The 18,374-nt window shown below is 46.0% G+C and overlaps 1 protein-coding gene across 2 annotated transcripts in view; it reads right to left on the minus strand.

Annotated features, from left to right (window-relative positions):
- The window catches only part of HIF1AN (hypoxia inducible factor 1 subunit alpha inhibitor), a 96,996-nt gene that overhangs the window by 68,449 nt on the left and 10,173 nt on the right, over positions 1–18,374 (minus strand). Inside the window, exons 1-2 of one of the 2 annotated variants that reach the window (XM_033940653.1) lie at positions 13,731–13,788; positions 10,331–10,581 (exon numbers count right to left, since the gene is read on the minus strand). In XM_033940653.1, coding sequence (XP_033796544.1) covers positions 10,331–10,581; positions 13,731–13,751 — 272 coding nt within the window. In that variant the 5' untranslated portion in view covers positions 13,752–13,788. Of the gene's footprint in view, positions 1–10,330; positions 10,582–13,730; positions 13,789–18,374 lie in introns of those variants that run through there. The other variant, XM_033940652.1, reaches the window with a different exon arrangement.

Raw genomic sequence — 18,374 nt, forward strand, 5'->3', positions numbered from 1 at the left:
CTAGCGTTCCAACTTCAATTTTACAATGCCAGCATCTATTAGACTTAGAGCAATCTAATTTTTGTAATCTAGTAGGGGTCCAGAATGCTCTATGCAACAAAAAGAACCATGTTTGCCTAATAGATGCCGACATCGTACCTTTAATTCTCCAAGACCAAATACGTGGCCATTGAGATGCATTAATCTGATGCTTAATCTCAATGCTCCAAATATCTCTTAATCCATTTTTAGGCTTCTTATTCAAATAATTAGATATAATTTTATACCACTTTGCGGCCTGGTGTCCCAGAAAATCTGCCTGGAAACATAAGAATTCTAAGCTGTAATGATCATTTAAAGATTTCCATTCAGGGAACCCCACCTGAATAGCCTGCTTCAATTGCAACCACTTATAACTTTGTTTTTTATTCAGACCATATTTATGTTGCAATTGTGAAAAATCAAGCAGCTTACCATTATCAATTACTTCCGTTAATGATCTTATACCTGCTTTAATCCAATCCTTCCAGACAACCTTAAACCCGCCTATTTGTATCTTGGAGTTTACCCAAATAGTCTGTTGTTTCGATTTTAAAATAGAATCGGTAGTTAATTTGTCTACAAATCTTAATGTTTTCCAAGTATCCATTAATACTCTATTGTCTTTACGTATTCTAGGCACTTTTATACCAAGCAGTCCTGTAAAATCTTAATATGTGATCTTTCCTGGAAGAATTTCTCTCTCTTAGTCTCCTTCCTCCCTTATTGAGGACTATGTTTAAAAAAGTATGGTTTACTTCTTTTTTCTGTTAATATATTGATCCAATATTGAAAATGGATTTATATTGTATTACTTTTTTTTTTTTTAATAATATGACTATTAACATTGGATGTATTAATATCATATATTGCCTGTTAAGCACAATTGTTGTTTATTTGAAAAATTTAAATAAAGAATTAAAAAAAAAAAAAAAGAGTGGCATAGACTGATACGGGTAAGGGTAAATTAGATGCACATCTCCCTTGAGAAGCATACAGTGATATGGGGACTAAAACTATGCCAGGGTACACCTGGCGGGGCCTCCGCGTGTGCGGATCACAGGACTTGATGGACCCAGGGTCTGTTCCGGAGATGGCAATTCTTATATTCTTGTGTTCTCACCAATGCAGGCTTCTCCATACTGTTCTTCTATGAATTTCATGAGGTTTCACACCCTCTGACCACAAAAATCTGATGACTGCTTGCTAGAGAATGACATAGGGGAAAAATTTGTTCACGCCCCCGCAAGCTCAGTCCCCAACCCCGCGAACTTGGCCCCTGTGAGCTCGGTCGCACCCCACCCCGTAAACCATCTAATCCCATCTGCAGAAGCCTCGAATACTTATTTTATATTGAACTTATTTTATTAAAGTATAGAAACATAGAAACACGACGGCAGATAAAGGCCAAATGGCCTATCTAGTCTGCCTATCCACAGTAACCATTATCTCTTTCTCTCTCTGAGAGATCCAACACGCGCCTATCCCAGGCGCTCTTGAATTCAAACACAGTCTCTGTTTTCACCACCTCTTCTGGGAGACTGTTCCACACATCTACCAACCTTTCCGTAAAAAAGTATTTCCTCAGATTACTCCGGAGCCTATCACTTCTTAACTTCATCCTATGCCTTCTCATTGCAGTTTCTTTCCAAATGAAAGAGATTCGACTCATGCAAATTTATATTATGTAGGTATTTAAATGACCATCCTATCGCTCCTCTCCCGCCTTTGCTCCAAAGTAAACAGATTGAGATCTTTAAGTCTGTCCCCATATGCCTTATCACGAAGACCACACACCATTTTAGTAGCCTTCCTCTGGAACGACTCCATCCTTTTTATATCTTTCTAAAGGTGTGGCCTCCAGAATTATACACAATATTCTAAATGAGGTCTCACCAGAGTCTCATAAAGAGGCATTAATACCTCCTTTTTCCTACTGGCCATACCTCTCCCTAAGGAAACTAGCATCCTTCTAGCTTTCGCGGTCACCTTTTCAACCTGTTTGGCCACCTTAAGATTATCACATACAATCACACCCAAGTCCCGCTCTTCCATCGTGCACATAAGTTCTTCACCCCCAGTGGTCTCAAACTTGCGGCCCACTAGGTACTATTTTGAGGCCCTCCGTATGTTTATCATAATCACAAAAGTAAAACAAAACAGTTTCTTGATCATATGTCTCTTTAGCTATAAATTACAATATTATTATTAAGACTTAGCCAAAAGGAAAGATTTATAAACTATAAAGAGTGTTACCTCATGCAAAATTGTCATTTCTTTAATAAGACATTAACTATTTTTTCTGAGGCCCTCCAAGTACCTACAAATCCAAAATGTGGCCCTGCAAAGGGTTTGAGTTTGAGATCACTGCCCTGAACTATACCATTCCCTCAGGTTTTTGCAGCCCAAATGCATGACCTTGCATTTCTTAGCATTAAAATTTAGCTGCCAAATTTTAGACCATTCTTCAAGCTTTGCCAGGCCTTTCTTCATGTTATTCACACCATCTGGTGTGTCTATTCTATTGCAGATTTTTGTATTATCTGCAAAGAAGCAAATCTTACTCTCAGCAATAACATTTATACAAATGTTAAAAAGAACAGGCCCAAGAACAGAATCTTGAGGCACACCATTGGTAACATCCCTTTCCTCAGATCAATCTCCACTGATCACTACCTTTTGTCGTCTTCCACTCAACCAATTCCTGACGCAGCCCGTCACATTGGGACCCATCCCAAGGGAAAGCACAGTTACTTACCGTAACAGGTGTTATCCAGGGACAGCAGGCATATATTCTCACATGTGGGTGACGTCATCTACGGAGCCCCGATGCGGAAGCATTTTCAAGCAAACTTGATTGAAGATTTAAGTTTGCTCTGCTGCTCCACGCATGCGTGCCTTCCTGCTCCACTAGGGGGCGCATCCCCTCGTGGTCTCCAGTTCACTTAACTAGCAAAGAAGCCAACCTCGGGGAGGTGGGCGGGTTGTGAGAATATATGCCTGCTGTCCCTGGATAACACCTGTTACGGTAAGTAACTGTGCTTTATCCCAGGACAAGCAGGCATGATATTCTCACATGTGGGTGACCTCCAAGCTAACTGAAAAGGGGTGGAGGGAAGTTGGCAATTTAAGCAAATAGATTTCGCAATACCGATTGGCCGAACCGGCCATCGCTTCTGGACAGTGAGTCCAGACAGTAGTGGGAGGTGAAAGTATGAACCGAAGACCACGTGGCAGCCTTGCAGATTTCCTCAATAGGTGTGGACCTGAGGAACGCTACGGAGGCTGCCATCGCTCGGACCTTGTGTCCCGTTACTCGACCATGCAGCGCGAGACCAGCCTGAGCGTAGCAAAAGGTGATGCAATCGGCCAACCAGTTGGACAAGGTGCGCTTGGAAACTGGGTGGCCTAACCGGTTTGGGTCGAAGGACAAAAACAATTGTGGGACTTTCCGGTGTGGTTGAGTGCGTTGGAGGTAAAAGGCCAACGCTCTCTTGCAGTCAAGAGTGTGAAGCGCCACCTCTCCGGGGTGAGAGTGGGGCTTAGGAAAAAACACGGGCAAGACGATGGACTGATTGAGGTGAAAATCAGACACTACTTTAGGCAAGAACTTTGGATGTGTGCGGTGTACCACCTTGTCATGGTGGAAAACAGTGAAGGGTGGGTCCGCTACCAGAGCCTGTAGCTCACTAACTCGCCGGGCGGAAGTGAGTGCGAGCAGGAAAATCACCTTCCACGTGAGGAATTTAGGATGGCATTTGTCTAGGGGCTCAAATGGAGGTTTCATTAGTTGAGCCAGAACCACGTTAAGGTCCCAAACCTCCGGAGGGGGTTTGAGAGGAGGGTGGACATTCAGAAGACCCTTCATGAAGCGAGAGACTAAGAGGTGGAGCGAGAGGGCTTTTCCTTCCAGGAGCTGATGAAAGGCCGCAATCGCACTGAGATGTACTCGAATGGAGTTGGTCTTTAGGCCAGAGTGAGATAATTGAAGTAGATAGTCAAGGACCAGAGGGACGGGGACCGACACCGGGTCCTGGCTGTGAGAGGAGCACCAGGCTGAGAATCTGGTCCACTTTTGAGAATAGCAGGTTCTCGTCGAGGTCTTTCTAGAGGCCTCCAATATCTCCTTGACTGATTGAGACACGGGGAGAGAAGTCAGGGGGAAAGAAACCAAGCATTCAGATGAAGAGATTGAAGATTGGGATGTAACAGCGAACCCTGACTCTGTGATAGTAGAGAGGGAAACCGAGGCAGAGGCAGTGGATCTCTGACACTGAGTTGAAGTAGAAGGGAAAACCAAGGCTGGTGTGGCCAGCGAGGAGCAATCAGGATCAGGGTGGCTTTCACCGTTTTCAGGTGGACCAGCGTCCGCAGGATCAGAGGAAACGGCGGAAACGCGTACAGAAACCTTCCCTCCCAGTCGAGGAGGAAGGCGTCGGCCTCGAGTCGGACCGGGGAGTGTATCCGGGAGCAGAAGAGGGGCAGTTTGTGATTGTGGGGGGATGCGAACAGATCTATTTGAGGCGTCCCCCACTGTTCGAACACCTGTCGTAGGTTCTGAGAGTGCAGCGACCACTCGTGTGGCTGGAGGAGGCGGCTGAGTCTGTCCGCCAGACAGTTTTGTTCTCCTTGTATGTACACCGCTCGAAGGAAGGTGTTGTTGGAGATTGCCCATTTCCAGAGGCGTATGGCTTCCCGACAGAGGGACCAAGACCCTGTCCCCCCTTGTTTGTTTAAGTAGTACATTGCTACCTGGTTGTCGGTTCGGATGAGGACCACCCGGTCGTGAAGCAGATGTTGAAAAGCTACAGCTGCGAGATAGATGGCCCGGAGTTCTAGCACGTTGATGTGACAGCGGCGGTCTTCTGCCGACCACATCCCCTGAGTGCGGAGGCCGTCCAGGTGGGCTCCCCAAGCGTACTCCGATGAGTCCGTGGTGAGTACCTTGCTGTGAGGAGGGGCGAGGAAAAGCAAACCTTTGGAAAGATTTGAAGAGTCGGCCCACCAGCGGAGCGATCGTTGCAAGGAAGGAGTCACTGTCACGGGACGATCGATCAGGTCCCGGTCTTGACACCATTGAGAGGCCAGGGTCCATTGAGGGATTCTCAGATGGAGACGGGCGAAGGGTGTGACATGGACGGTGGAGGCCATGTGGCCCAGGAGAGTCATCATCTGTCGAGCTGATACCGAGGTCAGCAGTGAGATTCTTCGGCTCAGACTTACTAACGCCTCTAGACGCGGAGGGGGGAGGAAGGAACGGAGGCGAACCGTGTCCAGCGTTGCCCCGATGAATTGTAGGGACTGTGAGGGGCGTAGTTGGGATTTTGGGAAGTTTATCTCGAACCCCAGACTCTGTAGGTAGATAATAGTCTGTTGGGTCGCTGAGATAACCCCTTCCCTGGACGGGGCTTTGATCAGCCAGTCGTCCAGGTAGGGGAATACCTGAAGACCTTGGGAGCGTAAGGTAGCTGCGACCACCACGAGGCACTTGGTGAAGACCCGAGGTGATGATGCTAGGCCGAAGGGGAGGACTTGGTATTGCAGGTGTAGGTCTCCCACCTGAAAACGCAAGAACTTGTGGTGAGCGGGGTGCACTGGAACATGTGTGTACGCCTCCTTCAGATCGAGGGAGCAGAGCCAGTCGCCCTCGTCGATCAGGGGGTAGAGGGTCGGTAGGGAAAGTATCCGAAATTTTTCCCGTACCAGAAATTTGTTGAGGCGTCTCAAGTCTAGTATTGGGCGAAGGTCTCCCGTTTTTTTTGGTACCAGGAAGTAACGGGAGTAGAAGCCCTTCCCCCATTGGCCGGGGGGAACCTCCTCCACTGCTCTCAGGTGAAGCAGATCTCGAGTTTCGGAGAGGAGTAGGGGTAGCTGTGTCCGGTTGGGAGGGCAATTCCTTGGGGGGTTGTCTGGAGGAATGGCCCGAAAGTTGAGAGAGTATCCTGATGAGATCACGCCAAGGACCCATGCGTCCGACGTGACTTGTTCCCAGCGAGGGTAAAAGGCTTTGAGGCGACCTCCGATGGGAAGGAGGTCTGGGACTATGGCGGAGGGGGCCCGCCCCCTTCCACGTATCCCGTCAAAAGGACGGAGATGGTTTGGTAGTCGCAGGCGGTTGGGACTTGGGCAGAGCCCGATGGTGGGCTTGCGGACGCCTGGGCGGAGGCCGCGAGAAGGCAGGAGTGGATTTTTGTGGGTAGCGGCGCGGAGGGGCCCTGAACGGCCTGGACGCGGGCGGTTTAGGCTTTTGACGCACGAGGGAGGCAAACGAACGTTCGTGTTCGGAGAGGCGTTTTGTAGCCGCCTCGATAGTGTCATCGAACAGTTCTTTACCCTTGCAGGGGAGGTTAGCCAACCGGTCCTGTAAGTTGGGGTCCATGTCGACCAGGTGCAGCCAAGCTAGACGGCGCATGGCGATAGCAAAGGCTGCCTCTCTGGAGGAGAGTTCGAAGCCATCGTAGGCCGCGTGGAATAGATGGAGGCGTAGGTTGGAGAGGGACTCTGAAAGCAGGCTAAACGCTCCTTGGCGGGAGGCCGGTAAGTCAGTCTCAAAGGCTCTCAGTAGTCCAATGAGGTGTTTGAGGTAGGATGTGAAGGTGAAAGTGTAGCTTTGCACCCTAGAGGCCATCATCGCATTTTGATATAGTCTCCTGCCGAACTTGTCTAGGGTTCGGCCTTCTCGGCCTGGGGGGACCGCCACTGAGACCCTGGAGGGGTGAGCCTTTTTCAAGGAGGATTCTACTAACAGCGACTGGTGGGAGAGTTGCGGTTGTTCAAATCCCGGGAAGGGTACCCCGATCCACGCTCCGAGACCGGGGAAGCACTGTGAAAGTGTTCCGGGGTCGTGGATGTCCGACGTCTCGAGGATCCCCTCGGAGACGATGCCGGCGTTCGGGGTACCGATCGATGTCGAATCGGTGACCTCGAACCGGACTCCCTCGGTGAAAGCCTGAAACCTCGGATCGGAGCCCCGGTCCGAGGGGGAGTTTGGAGGATGCGCGGGTTGGAGAGTGATAGCTCCGTCACCCTCAGCGGTCCTGTACGAGGTGTAGGTGAACGGCCTCGTAGAGTGGGAGAACCCCGGGCCTTCTTGGAGGTACGGCGGTTCAAGGTTTCCGTCGGTTTAGCACGACGTTTTGCCCCGCGGCGGTCTGTGGAGGGAGAGCGCCTCGGGTGTCTCGGCGAGGAGTCCGAGGAGGATGGGATGCGGCGAAGCTTGCGCGTTTTTCCCCGAGGTGGCTCGACGCGAGGCTCAGGCTGGTCTGGCACATGCGGGGTCGAGGTCGGTTGTAGATGGGCCATTGCAGCGGACAGCTCCGATGAGATCATCGCTCGGAGTAGGTCCTGGAAAACGGGCACGGACAGCATCGAGGGCATGTCCACTGCCTCGGTGCGCTCCACCAGGGGCGACCTCGTATCAGAGTATTCCCGTGTGGTGGAGGCACGGCCCGAAGGCTTGGAGGGCTTCGCCGGGGCTGTAAGCATGGGACTTCCGCCATGCGTCGCCGGTGTCCCTGAGGCTGGCTTCTTCGCTTTTACGGGACCTGAAGAGGGGACTTACCCGGAGCCGAGGCTTTTTGTTGTCCCAAGGACTTCGGATTCGAGTCTCGAGGCGATGCTGAGGTATTCGGGGCCGAGGTCAAGGCCGGGGCCGACCTCGAGGCCGAGGTAGAGGGTTGGTCGGCGGCAAAGAGATCCGCCATGCGGGCTTTTCTTCGGGCGGAGGGCCCGGTTCTGGAAAGTAGCACACTGGGGGCAGGAATCGGTTGGATGAGCGGCCCCCAGGCAGAGGATGCACCGGCGATGCGGGTCTGTGATTGAAAGAAGCCGCTCGCACCGGGTGCACTTTTTAAAGCCGGTCAAAGGCCGGGACATAGAATCGAAACTGGCCGCGGCTCGAGTAGCCACGCGGCCACGGGGACCCGGAAGCCTCCGGGTCGGTCAAAAACGAAGCAGGAACAAGTTGAAACAAAAATAATTTGCGCACAGCGACTTAATCGAGAAAAAATAAGAAAAAATCGCGGTGCTAGAAGGCAGTTGGGGCAGAGCCTGAAAAAACACGACTTCTAGGCTCAGCGGAAAATTTTGAACTGGAGACCACGAGGGGATGCGCCCCCTAGTGGAGCAGGAAGGCACGCATGCGTGGAGCAGCAGAGCAAACTTAAATCTTCAATCAAGTTTGCTTGAAAATGCTTCCGCATCGGGGCTCCGTAGATGACGTCACCCACATGTGAGAATATCATGCCTGCTTGTCTTGGGATAACTCAGTTTATTTATTATACGACTGTCTGGAACAATGTCAGAGGCTTTGCTAAAATCTAAATACACCACATCTAGCGCACATCCTCTATCCAATTCTCTGGTCACCCAGTCAAAGAAATTGATCAGATATGTCTGACAAGGCCTAACTCTAGTGAATCCATGTTGCCTCCAGTCCTGTAATCCACAGGATTCCAGAAACGAGACCATTCTCTGTTTTAAAAGTGTTTCCATTAATTTGCTTACCACAGAAGTCAGATTTACTGGCCTGTAAAATTCCCTACTTCTTCCTTATTTCCACTTTTGTATCCACCCTTCTCAAGTCCTCCGGTACCGCTCCCGACTCTAGAGACTCATTCACATAGTGGCACGGGACAAGGCAGAAAGTGAAAAGCTTGCACTTGCCTTCTGCGCTGCTCTGCCGCTGCCGCTCAGGAGTCAGCCAGAGACAGTGATGGACTGCTGGAGGAATTAAGGTAAAGGAGGGTGGGGGGCTGCCTGCCTGCCTTGGGGTGGGGAACCCTGCCTGCCTGCTTGCCTCAGGGTGGGGGGCCCTGCCTACCTGTCACTAGGCCATAGGCCTGCCTGCCTACCTGCCCTGGCCTACCTTGTGCCCTGTCCCTGCCTGCCTTGTGCCCTGTCCCAGCCTACTACTAGACCACCAGAGGGGAGACAGGGTACAGAGCCTCGCAGAGAGGGGAGACAGGGTGCAGAGCCTGGCAAGGAGTGTGGGGTTGGGTGCAGAGCCTGGAAGGGTGAATTTGGTTCAGAATGTTTTTTTTCTTCTTTTCCTCCTCTAAATCTAGGGTGCATCTTAAGGTCAGGTGCGTCTTATGGAGTGAAAAATACGGTATTTTTAATATAAACGAGCAAAAGCATGGTTATTTCCACTATAATAGACATTACTAGTTTAACTATTTAAGGGCTATTATTTGGCTGATAGTCAGCACACAACAGTCAGTTTTTATAGGCCCAAATATTCAGTGCTGGCACCTCTATCCAGGAAAAAGCACTGAATATCTAGATTTAGGTGGCACCTGGAAGTTATCGGGTTACATATGGGACTGTATTATGTCATCCAACATGTCCAGTTAGCTGATTATCTGTGGTGCCCTGATAACTTCCAGGTCTGCCCCAACATTAATTGGATAGTGTTATGATAGTCATTGTTAATATTCAGCAGCTCTATCCAGTTAAGTACCACTGAATAGTAGCAGCTGGACTGGCCAGAATGATGTAACCTTGCCGGAGCCTCTTTGGCCAAAACATTTTGAATATCAGGCTCTATATTTTTATTGTGGAATCCATTGTTTATTAAAATTAAAAAGCATATGTATTAAGGGCCATCCTGTTACAAACAGGATGAATAGGAGGGGTGGGTGTGAAATTATCTTGAATTTAAAATGCTTGTATATATATTTTAAGATTACTATGTTGATTATTTCATTATGAAATTTTGATTAAGGCATTTTATCAAATGTAGTCAAATATTATTACATAAAGATAATTATGTGTTTATGTTTTTAGGCAGTTGAAGCTCCAATTCTGACTTCTGAATGGCTGCCACCAGTTCTCACAGGACTCGCAAGAACTGGCGGCAGCCATTCAGGGAGTGGGGCTGGGCGGGAGCTCGAAAAGCTCACTCCTGCATGCCGGGTGCACCCCTGGCCACGAGATCTGAGGTAGCCAAACCCCCCAAACAACGCTGGACCACCAGGGATTTGAGAAAAGATGACAAAAAGGTACGCGAGGGGGGGGGGGTAAAAATATTGTTAGAATCAGCCAGGATGGGAAAGATCCCTCCTGTCCCGGCCTACCAGGTCATACGGCAGGCTGGCAGAGGCCTGCAACAAGTCTAGGAGGGGGTCGTGTGGTCACCCAAATATAGGACAAGACCCCCATTTTTGGTCCATTTTTTTGACCCAAAAACGTTCTATATTTGAGTATGTATGTATATATATATATATATATATATATATATATATATATATATATATACACATACATACAGTATGTGTACATGTCATTTAAGCTCTGTTTCCAGTAACCTCACCTCTCTTCACTTCTCCTTTGTTCTATGTCTCTAAGCTTTTCAACAAATTCTCCAAACTTCATCTCCTCCCTCCTGGATTTGGGCTTAAAGTTCTTGAAGTTCCCCATTTTCTTCTCATCGTAGTACAGGAACTTATGGCTGTTAGCACTGTAGACAGAGAAATCTCCATTGCCAATATTTTCTTGAAGGTAGTCTAGGTCCCACTTCAGGGCTGGATATATCAGGTTTGTGTCAGTAAGCACCACAGGTTCCTGTTTTAAAAGGCAAAATGCAAAAGGGTTAAAAGACGGTTCAGGTATTCAGTCATTGCTGTTGCTGCCAAATGACATAAAAAAACATTAGCAAGCTCTTCCACTGCAAACCATTTCTTAACCAAAAACTATTCTCCTAAAATCTGTTTTGCTCCTGAAGTTTTTAGTGTGGTTCCACCTAATAAATTCTGCTCGATCTTGTATCTCGGTATGTACACAGAGGACACCCCCATTCCCTCAGTATGAATAGCAACATGTACCACGGTTCTTTGACAGAATTTTGTCATATTTTCCTTCAAGCTCTCACACATTTCACAACATTGCCAATTTTGACATTCAACAGGGAACTACGTTTCGGTGCCCATTTGATTTTTAGGCCCTCTGCTCAGACTTGCTAACCAGGATGCTACTCGGTGCTGGCTGTTAACAGTCATTTTCAGCAACATGGCTTGCCACTAGAAGCTGGACTAAAACTATCAGTTCATTTTACTTTTACTACATACAAGAAAGCCATCAAAATGGAAATGGGACACTCACGTATGTACTTGCAGACACCTCTCTCTCTCTCTCTCTCTTCCTCTATTACTGTATTTACAGTTTTCATTGCTATCGTATCCCTTACAAGTGTTCACACGCAGATGCCTAATCCTACTACATCTTACTTTTTTGGCCTCTGCCAAGCCTCCCAATCTTCCTCTATGTTAGTACTCATCTGACTTAAAAAAAAAAGAAATCTTGGTATGACGATGATTTTATCCTTCTCTTTCCACTCATCTCTCATTTTTGTTCTACTCTTCAGTGTTTACCAAATTTCCTGATGCCTTTCATCTCTAGCATGGATTACTTTAACAGCTTTCTTAAAAGTTTCAAACACTGCACTTTGCCTGACTCATCAAACTTCATTGCTTACTTACCATACTTACACTATTGCTTCCATGCAGCTCTGTCACTCCCACCCTATCCTCCATTCTACTAGTTCCTGCTAGATAATATGCAATATTAACAATGAACATGAAGTAGTGAGGCCATAAATAAGTCAAGAACATAAGATTTGCCGATGTTGGGTCAGACCAGTGGTCCATCATGTCCAGCAGACCGCTCACGCGGCAGCCCTTATGTTAAAGACCAGTGCCCTATTTGAGTCTAAGAGCCTTACTTGAGTATGGTCTGTTCCGGTAGGAACTTATCCAACCTTGTCTTGAATCCCTGAAGGGTGCTTTCCCCTATAACAGCCTCCTGAAGAGGGTTTCAGATTTCTACCACTCTCTGGGTGAAGAAGAACTTCCTTACAAACGTTTGTATGGAATCTTTTCCCTACTACAGTACCTCTTTTCCCTTGCTTTCTTTATTCCCTACTTCATATTTTCTTCTATCTCTCACAGAAAGCATGTTATTTCTTAGATTTGGGCCTTCTGGTTTCTCAGTCCTGCTCTTCAAGGTTCTCCTGAATACCCAAGATTTTCTTGTTTTCTTGGGGAAAGTTGAAAATGTATTTTATTTATTTATTTACACATTTATATCTCGCATATCCAAAATCTATGTGGGTTACATCATCATACTCATAAATTAAAATACAATCACTTGATAACACAACATAAACACACAACATAATTGTTTTAGCTAAAGCATTCATCATACAACTCATAAAATAAAACCATATGTAAACTAAATCACTCCCAAATCCTAGAAAGCATTTCTAAAAAGATGAGTCTTCAAACTCTTACAAAAGAATAAAAAATCCGGGATCAAATGAATCGCATCCGGGAGAGAATTCCATAGCTGGGGTCCAAGAACAGAAAAAATGCGTTAATGACTTGAAGATTATAGATTGGACTGAAGAAACCACTAATAATTGTTTAGACTGAGAACACAGCGAGCATGCAGATACATATGTCTCCAATATTGAGTTGCAGAATTCAAGTTATGAAGAGTCACAACCTAACTGGGTTTCAGAACACCCATAATGAGATAGAGATTTGCAAATCTCATTTTTTAAGAGAAGGATTTGAGACCTATTCTCTATAGTGTTATGAGATTTATACTTTCACATGACACTTTACGTTACACATAACCAGTTCAGGGGCTTGGTAAGTACTGTGAACAGGTCCAACTGAACATTCAATTAGCATACAATTAAACTTTCATCATTGCACAATTCATTCTATTGACATGTTACATAGCATTAACTTATTATATATATATATATATCTGGATACCCCTTTTAATGCCTCTGGCCTTATGCTGCAAGGCACCAGAGTTTGGACACCATATAAAAATTTATTCTAACATGTGACCTTTCCAGAGCAAGGATTGTGGGCAATACGGATTGAAAGTGTCCAAGAAAAAAAAGTGTCTAGCTCTGTTACTGTGATCAAGCCCCCCCTCCCACAAACACAGCACCACCACCACTAACACACTCAGCTTCTTGCAAAATACTAGTTGTATTCTCCAATATAATGAGCAATGTTTTAATTTATCATGGTAGCCTCTCCTACCTTCACTATACTACTTATAATATATCCAGAAATGTATGGCATGGTCTACTCTGCTTCCTCTTCTCCTCCTCCCAATATACACCCCCTAACATGGAGCAGGACAAATAGTAGTGTGCATTTATATGGCATGATTCATCCAAAAGGGTTCCAATATATTAAACACACACACAGCCATTTCTAGAGCAGGTTTAGCCAGCAATTTTAGAGTCTAATTCAGGGGTGCCCACACTTTTTTGGCTTGCGAGCTACTTTTAAAATGACCAAGTCAAAATGATCTACCAACAGTAAAATTTTTAAAAAACACAAAGCACACTGTACGCTGAGAAAATGTTAATTATCATTTGTATTCAGGGTTTTTTTTTCAGAGGTCAAGGCAGATGACACTAAAATATGCAATGGCACCTCAGTAACAACTATGCAAAAATAGACAAATATACCCCCCTCCCCTTTTACTAAACCGCAATAGTGGTTTTTGGCACAGGGAACTGCGCTGAATGCCCCTCACAGCTCCTGATGTACAAGGGCTCCCTGCGCTAAAAACCACTATCGCGGTTTAGCAAAAGGGGGTCATAGTGCAAAATATAGACAGCAGATACAAATTCTCAAAACAGACACATTTTGATCACTAAATTGAAAATAAAATCATTTTCCTACCTTTTTGTCTGGTGATTTCATGAGTCTCTGGTTGCACTTCCTTCTTCTGTAAATCCAATATTTATTTATTTCTGCCACCTCCCCTTTTCTTTGTCTCTCTTTCTTTCTCTCTCCCCCTGCCTGCCTGTCTTTTTTTCCCCTGCCACCCTCTTTATTTCTATCTTTTTCTCTCTCCCCCTGCCTGTCTTTCTTTCTCTCTCCCCCTACCTGCCTCTTTCTTTCTCTCTCTCCCTGCCTGCCTTTCTTTCTCCCCCTGTCCCCCTTTTTATTTCTATCTTTCTTTCTCTCTCTCCCCCTGCCTGCCTGTCTCTTTTTCTCTCTCCCCCTGCCTGCCTGTCTTTCTTTTTCTCTCCCCCTGCCTCATCTTTATTTCTATCTTTCTTTCTCTCTCCCCCTGACTGCCTGTCTTTCTTTCTCTCTCCCCCTGCCTGCCTGTCTTTTTCTCTCCCTGCCCCCTTTTTATTTATATCTTTCTTTCTCTATCCCCCTGCACCTCCCAAGCCATCATGCCAATTTCCACTTCCCTGATGCTTTTTCTCTCCCTGCACCCCCCCCTGCATCCACCACCCCGATTTCTTCCTGCTTCCCCGAACCAGGCCTGGCACATACAAGGGCCGGGCCCACAAGCCTTCACCTCCAACGTCAATTCAGACATCGGAGAGGAAGTTCCAGGCCAGCCAGGCAGCGACTAGCTGACCAAGAACTTCCTCTCCGACGTCAGAATTGACATCAAAGGTGAAGTCTTGTGTCTGATGTTTTGCATGAATATTCTAGCGCTAATTGGCTGCAATACTGTATTATAGTATGATCTCATTAAAATTAAAAGATGAATCATTTACTTATAAGAAGGCAGCAGTATGACAAAAATGCCTAAAGAAAAGTTAGGTCATCAGGCCTGCCCCTCCTCCCCCCAAAAATCCCCAAGTTCCTCTTGTTCTCCAGAGAGAAGTATAAAACAGACAGCATACTGACATAGCCATGTGGTTTAGTAGCAGCCTCGTGGTTCAGCTATGTACTGAGAACCACTAATGCCAGAAATTCAAATCCTAATGCTTCTTGTGAACTTGGCAAGCCACATAACCTTCCACACTGCCTTGGGTACAAACAAATTGTAAGCCCTCTGGGGATAAGGAATATCTACTAGACCATTACTCAAAAAAGGTGTGAGCTAAATGCAAAAGAAATAAATAGCTCAAAGATCTTTTCATAAAACAATCATCTAGGGTAGAGGTAGGCAATTCCAGTCCTCGAGAGCCGGCCTGGTCAGGTTTTCAGGATATCCACAATGAATATGTACGAGATGGATTTGCATGCACTGCCTCCTTGAGATGCAAATCTATCTCATGCATATTTATTGTGGATATTCTGAAAACCTGACCTGGTTCCGGCTCTCGAGGACCTGAATTGCCTAACCCTGATCTAGGGCAATGGTTCTTAAACCTGTCCTGGGGGAACCATCAGCCATCCGGGTTTTCAATGTTTCCCCAATGAATATGTATGAGGCAGATTTGCATGCCTGTCACCTCTATTATATGTAAATCTGCCCCATACATAATCATTAGGGATATCTTTAAAACCTGACTAGCTGGGGGGGTCCACGGACAGGTTTAAGAACCACTATCTAGGGGTCCTTTTACCAAATAGAAATAAACAATGGCTTAGTGCACCCTTACAAGGATAATTCCATAACACAAGGTTCTTTTTAACCTTTGGGATAAAATGGTTTAAATTCCTACTTTTGGTATTAATAGCCATGCACTAATTTTGCCATTAAGACAGATTAGTGTAAGAGTCCTTATGGTCCGCAAAGGAAGTGGTGGGACCGTTGGATGACCATGGAATGAAGGGAGCGCTAAAGGAGGACAAAGCAATCGCTGACAAACTGAACACATTTTTTGCATCTGTATTTATCGAAGAAGATGTACACAACATACCGGAACTCATCAGGCTATATGCTGGAAACGAAGACGGAAAGCTGACAGGATTGACGGTCAGTCTAGAGGAGGTGTGTAGGCAGATTGATAGGCTTAAGAGCGATAAATACCCAGGACCGGATGGCATCCATCCGAGGGTCATCAAGGAACTGAAAGGGACCATAGCTGAACTGCTTCAGCTAATAGCCAATCTGTCGATCAAATCGAGAAAGACAGAAGACTGGAAGGCGGCGAATGTTACACCGATCTTCAAGAAAGGTTCGAGGGGAGATCCAGGGAACTACAGTGAGTCTGACCCCGGTACCGGGAAAGATGGTAGAGTCACTGATAAAGGACAGCATCATTGATCACCTTGATGGACACGGGCTGATGAGGACCAGTCAGCACGGTTTTAGCAAAGGCAGATCGTGTTTGACAAACTTGCTGCACTTCTTTGAGGGAGTAAACAGACAGATAGACAAGGGTGATCCGGTCGACATTGTATATCTGGATTTTCAGAAGGCATTCAACAAGGTTCCGCATGAACGACTACTTCGGAAAACTGCAAGCCATGGAATTGAGGGTGAAATACTCACGTGGATTAAAAACTGGCTGGAGCATAGGAAACAGAGAGTGGGGGTAAATGGACAATACTCGGACTGGAAGAGCGTCACCAGTGGGGTGCCACAGGGCTCGGTGCTTGGACCCGTGCTCTTTAACATCTTTATAAATGATCTGGACATAGGTACGACGAGCGAGGTGATTAAATTTGTGGATGATACGAAGTTATTCAGAGTAGTAAAGACGCAGGGGGATTGCAACGTGACATAATCAACCTCGAGGAATGGGCATCAACATGGCAGATGAGATTCAACGTGGATAAGTGTAAAGTGATGCATGTCGGTAACAAAAATCTCATGCACGAATACAGGATGTCCGGGGCGGTACTTGAAGAGACCTCCCAGGAAAGGGACTTGGGAGTTCTGATTGACAAGTCGATGAAGCCGTCCACACAATGTGCGGCGGCAGCAAAAGGGGCAAACAGAATGCTAGGAATGATAAAGAAGGGGATCATGAACAGATCAGAGAAGGTTATCATGCCGCTGTACCGGGCCATGTACGCCCTCACCCAGAGTACTGCGTCCAGCACTGGTCTCTACACATGAAGAAGGACATGGTACTACCCAAAAGGGTCCAGAGAAGAGCGACTAAGATGGTTAAGGGGCTGGAGAAGCTACCGTACAGCGAAAGATTAGAGAAACTGGGCCTCTTCTCCCTCAAACAGAGGAGATTGAGAGGGGCCATGATCGAAACATTCAAGGTACTGAAGGCGATAGACTTAGTAGATAAAGACAGGTTGTTCACCCTCTCCAAGGTAGGGATAACAAGAGGGTACTCTCTAAAGTTGAAAGGGGATAGATTCCGTATAAACGTAAGGAAGTTCTTCTTAACCCAGAGAGTGGTAGAAGTTTCAAGTTTATTAGTTTTTTATATACCGCCTAACAAGGTTATCTAAGCAGTTTTACAATCAGGTACTCAAGCATTTTCCCTGGAACGCTCTTTCAGAGGCTGTTATAGGGGAAAACACCCTCCAAGGATTCAAGACAAAGTTAGACAAGTTTCTGCTGAACAGGAACGTGCGCTGGTGGGGCTAGTCTCAGTTAGGGTGCTGGTCTTGGAACAGAGGGCAGCCGCGTGAGCGGATTGCTGGTCTGACTCAGCAGTGGCAATTCTTATGTTTAGATAGGCGTTTAATCAAATAATCAAATATAAACTTGAAACTTGAAACTTCTTATGTTCTTAAAGGCTCACACGTTACATACATGCTAATTGGTTAGCAAAGTGTCTCAAACTTTTTTAGCTCTGGCATAATGGAACAAATCTGCAGTATATTATAACTGAAATTATAAAATTGCAAAACCAACAAAAAAATTAAATTTGAGAATTAATTAAAGTTCTTTGAGCTATGTACAGGCAATTATAACAGCGGTGAAACTAAAGTAGATAGAATTGCTAATCAATGCGATGGATGTGCTTGTTTTTGAGTGCAAATTAACTCAAAACGTGGCTCGATAGTCGACAAGCAAACATCCATCATTTGCAGTCGTTCTCTTTGGGCTCCTTTTACTAAGGTGCGCTAGCAGTTTTAGAGCACGCTACAATGCCGTGTGCTAGACGCTAACGCCTCCATAGAGCTTGCGTTAGTATTTCTCGTTTAGCGCGTGGTTTGCACACGCACTAAAAACGCTAGCGTACCTTAGTAAAAGGAGCCCTTTTTTCCAATTTAATTTATGTCAGAGCTGAAAATCCAAGTTTGCAAAGCCTTGTTTGCTTTGTTGCTCAAGTTAGGGTAACTAATACAAAAAAAATAAAACTAAAATTACTTGCCGTTAGTTTTCAAGGACCAATCACATCAAAGAATGATGCTTGTCTGGGCGGTTGTATCCTTACGCACACAGACTCTCATAACATTGACAGACTTTTGCGTACATGACGTACATGCCATCTATTCCAGTGTATACTTATGAAGGGACTTTTTTTTTTTTTAAATTAAGCAAAATTCTAGAATCTTTTGTGGCACACCCAGAATCTCTTTGGAGCATACCACTGTGCTGTGGCACACAGCTTGAGAAACACTGAGTTAGCAAGTATAGCATAGAATACACCCACTCTCTGCTCCCAGACATGCTCCCTGCGCTAAAAAAAATTATTTTTTAATGCACACATGGTT

The sequence above is a fragment of the Geotrypetes seraphini genome, chromosome 4 (assembly GCF_902459505.1).
Source record: "Geotrypetes seraphini chromosome 4, aGeoSer1.1, whole genome shotgun sequence".
NCBI classification, from domain to species: domain Eukaryota; kingdom Metazoa; phylum Chordata; class Amphibia; order Gymnophiona; family Dermophiidae; genus Geotrypetes; species Geotrypetes seraphini.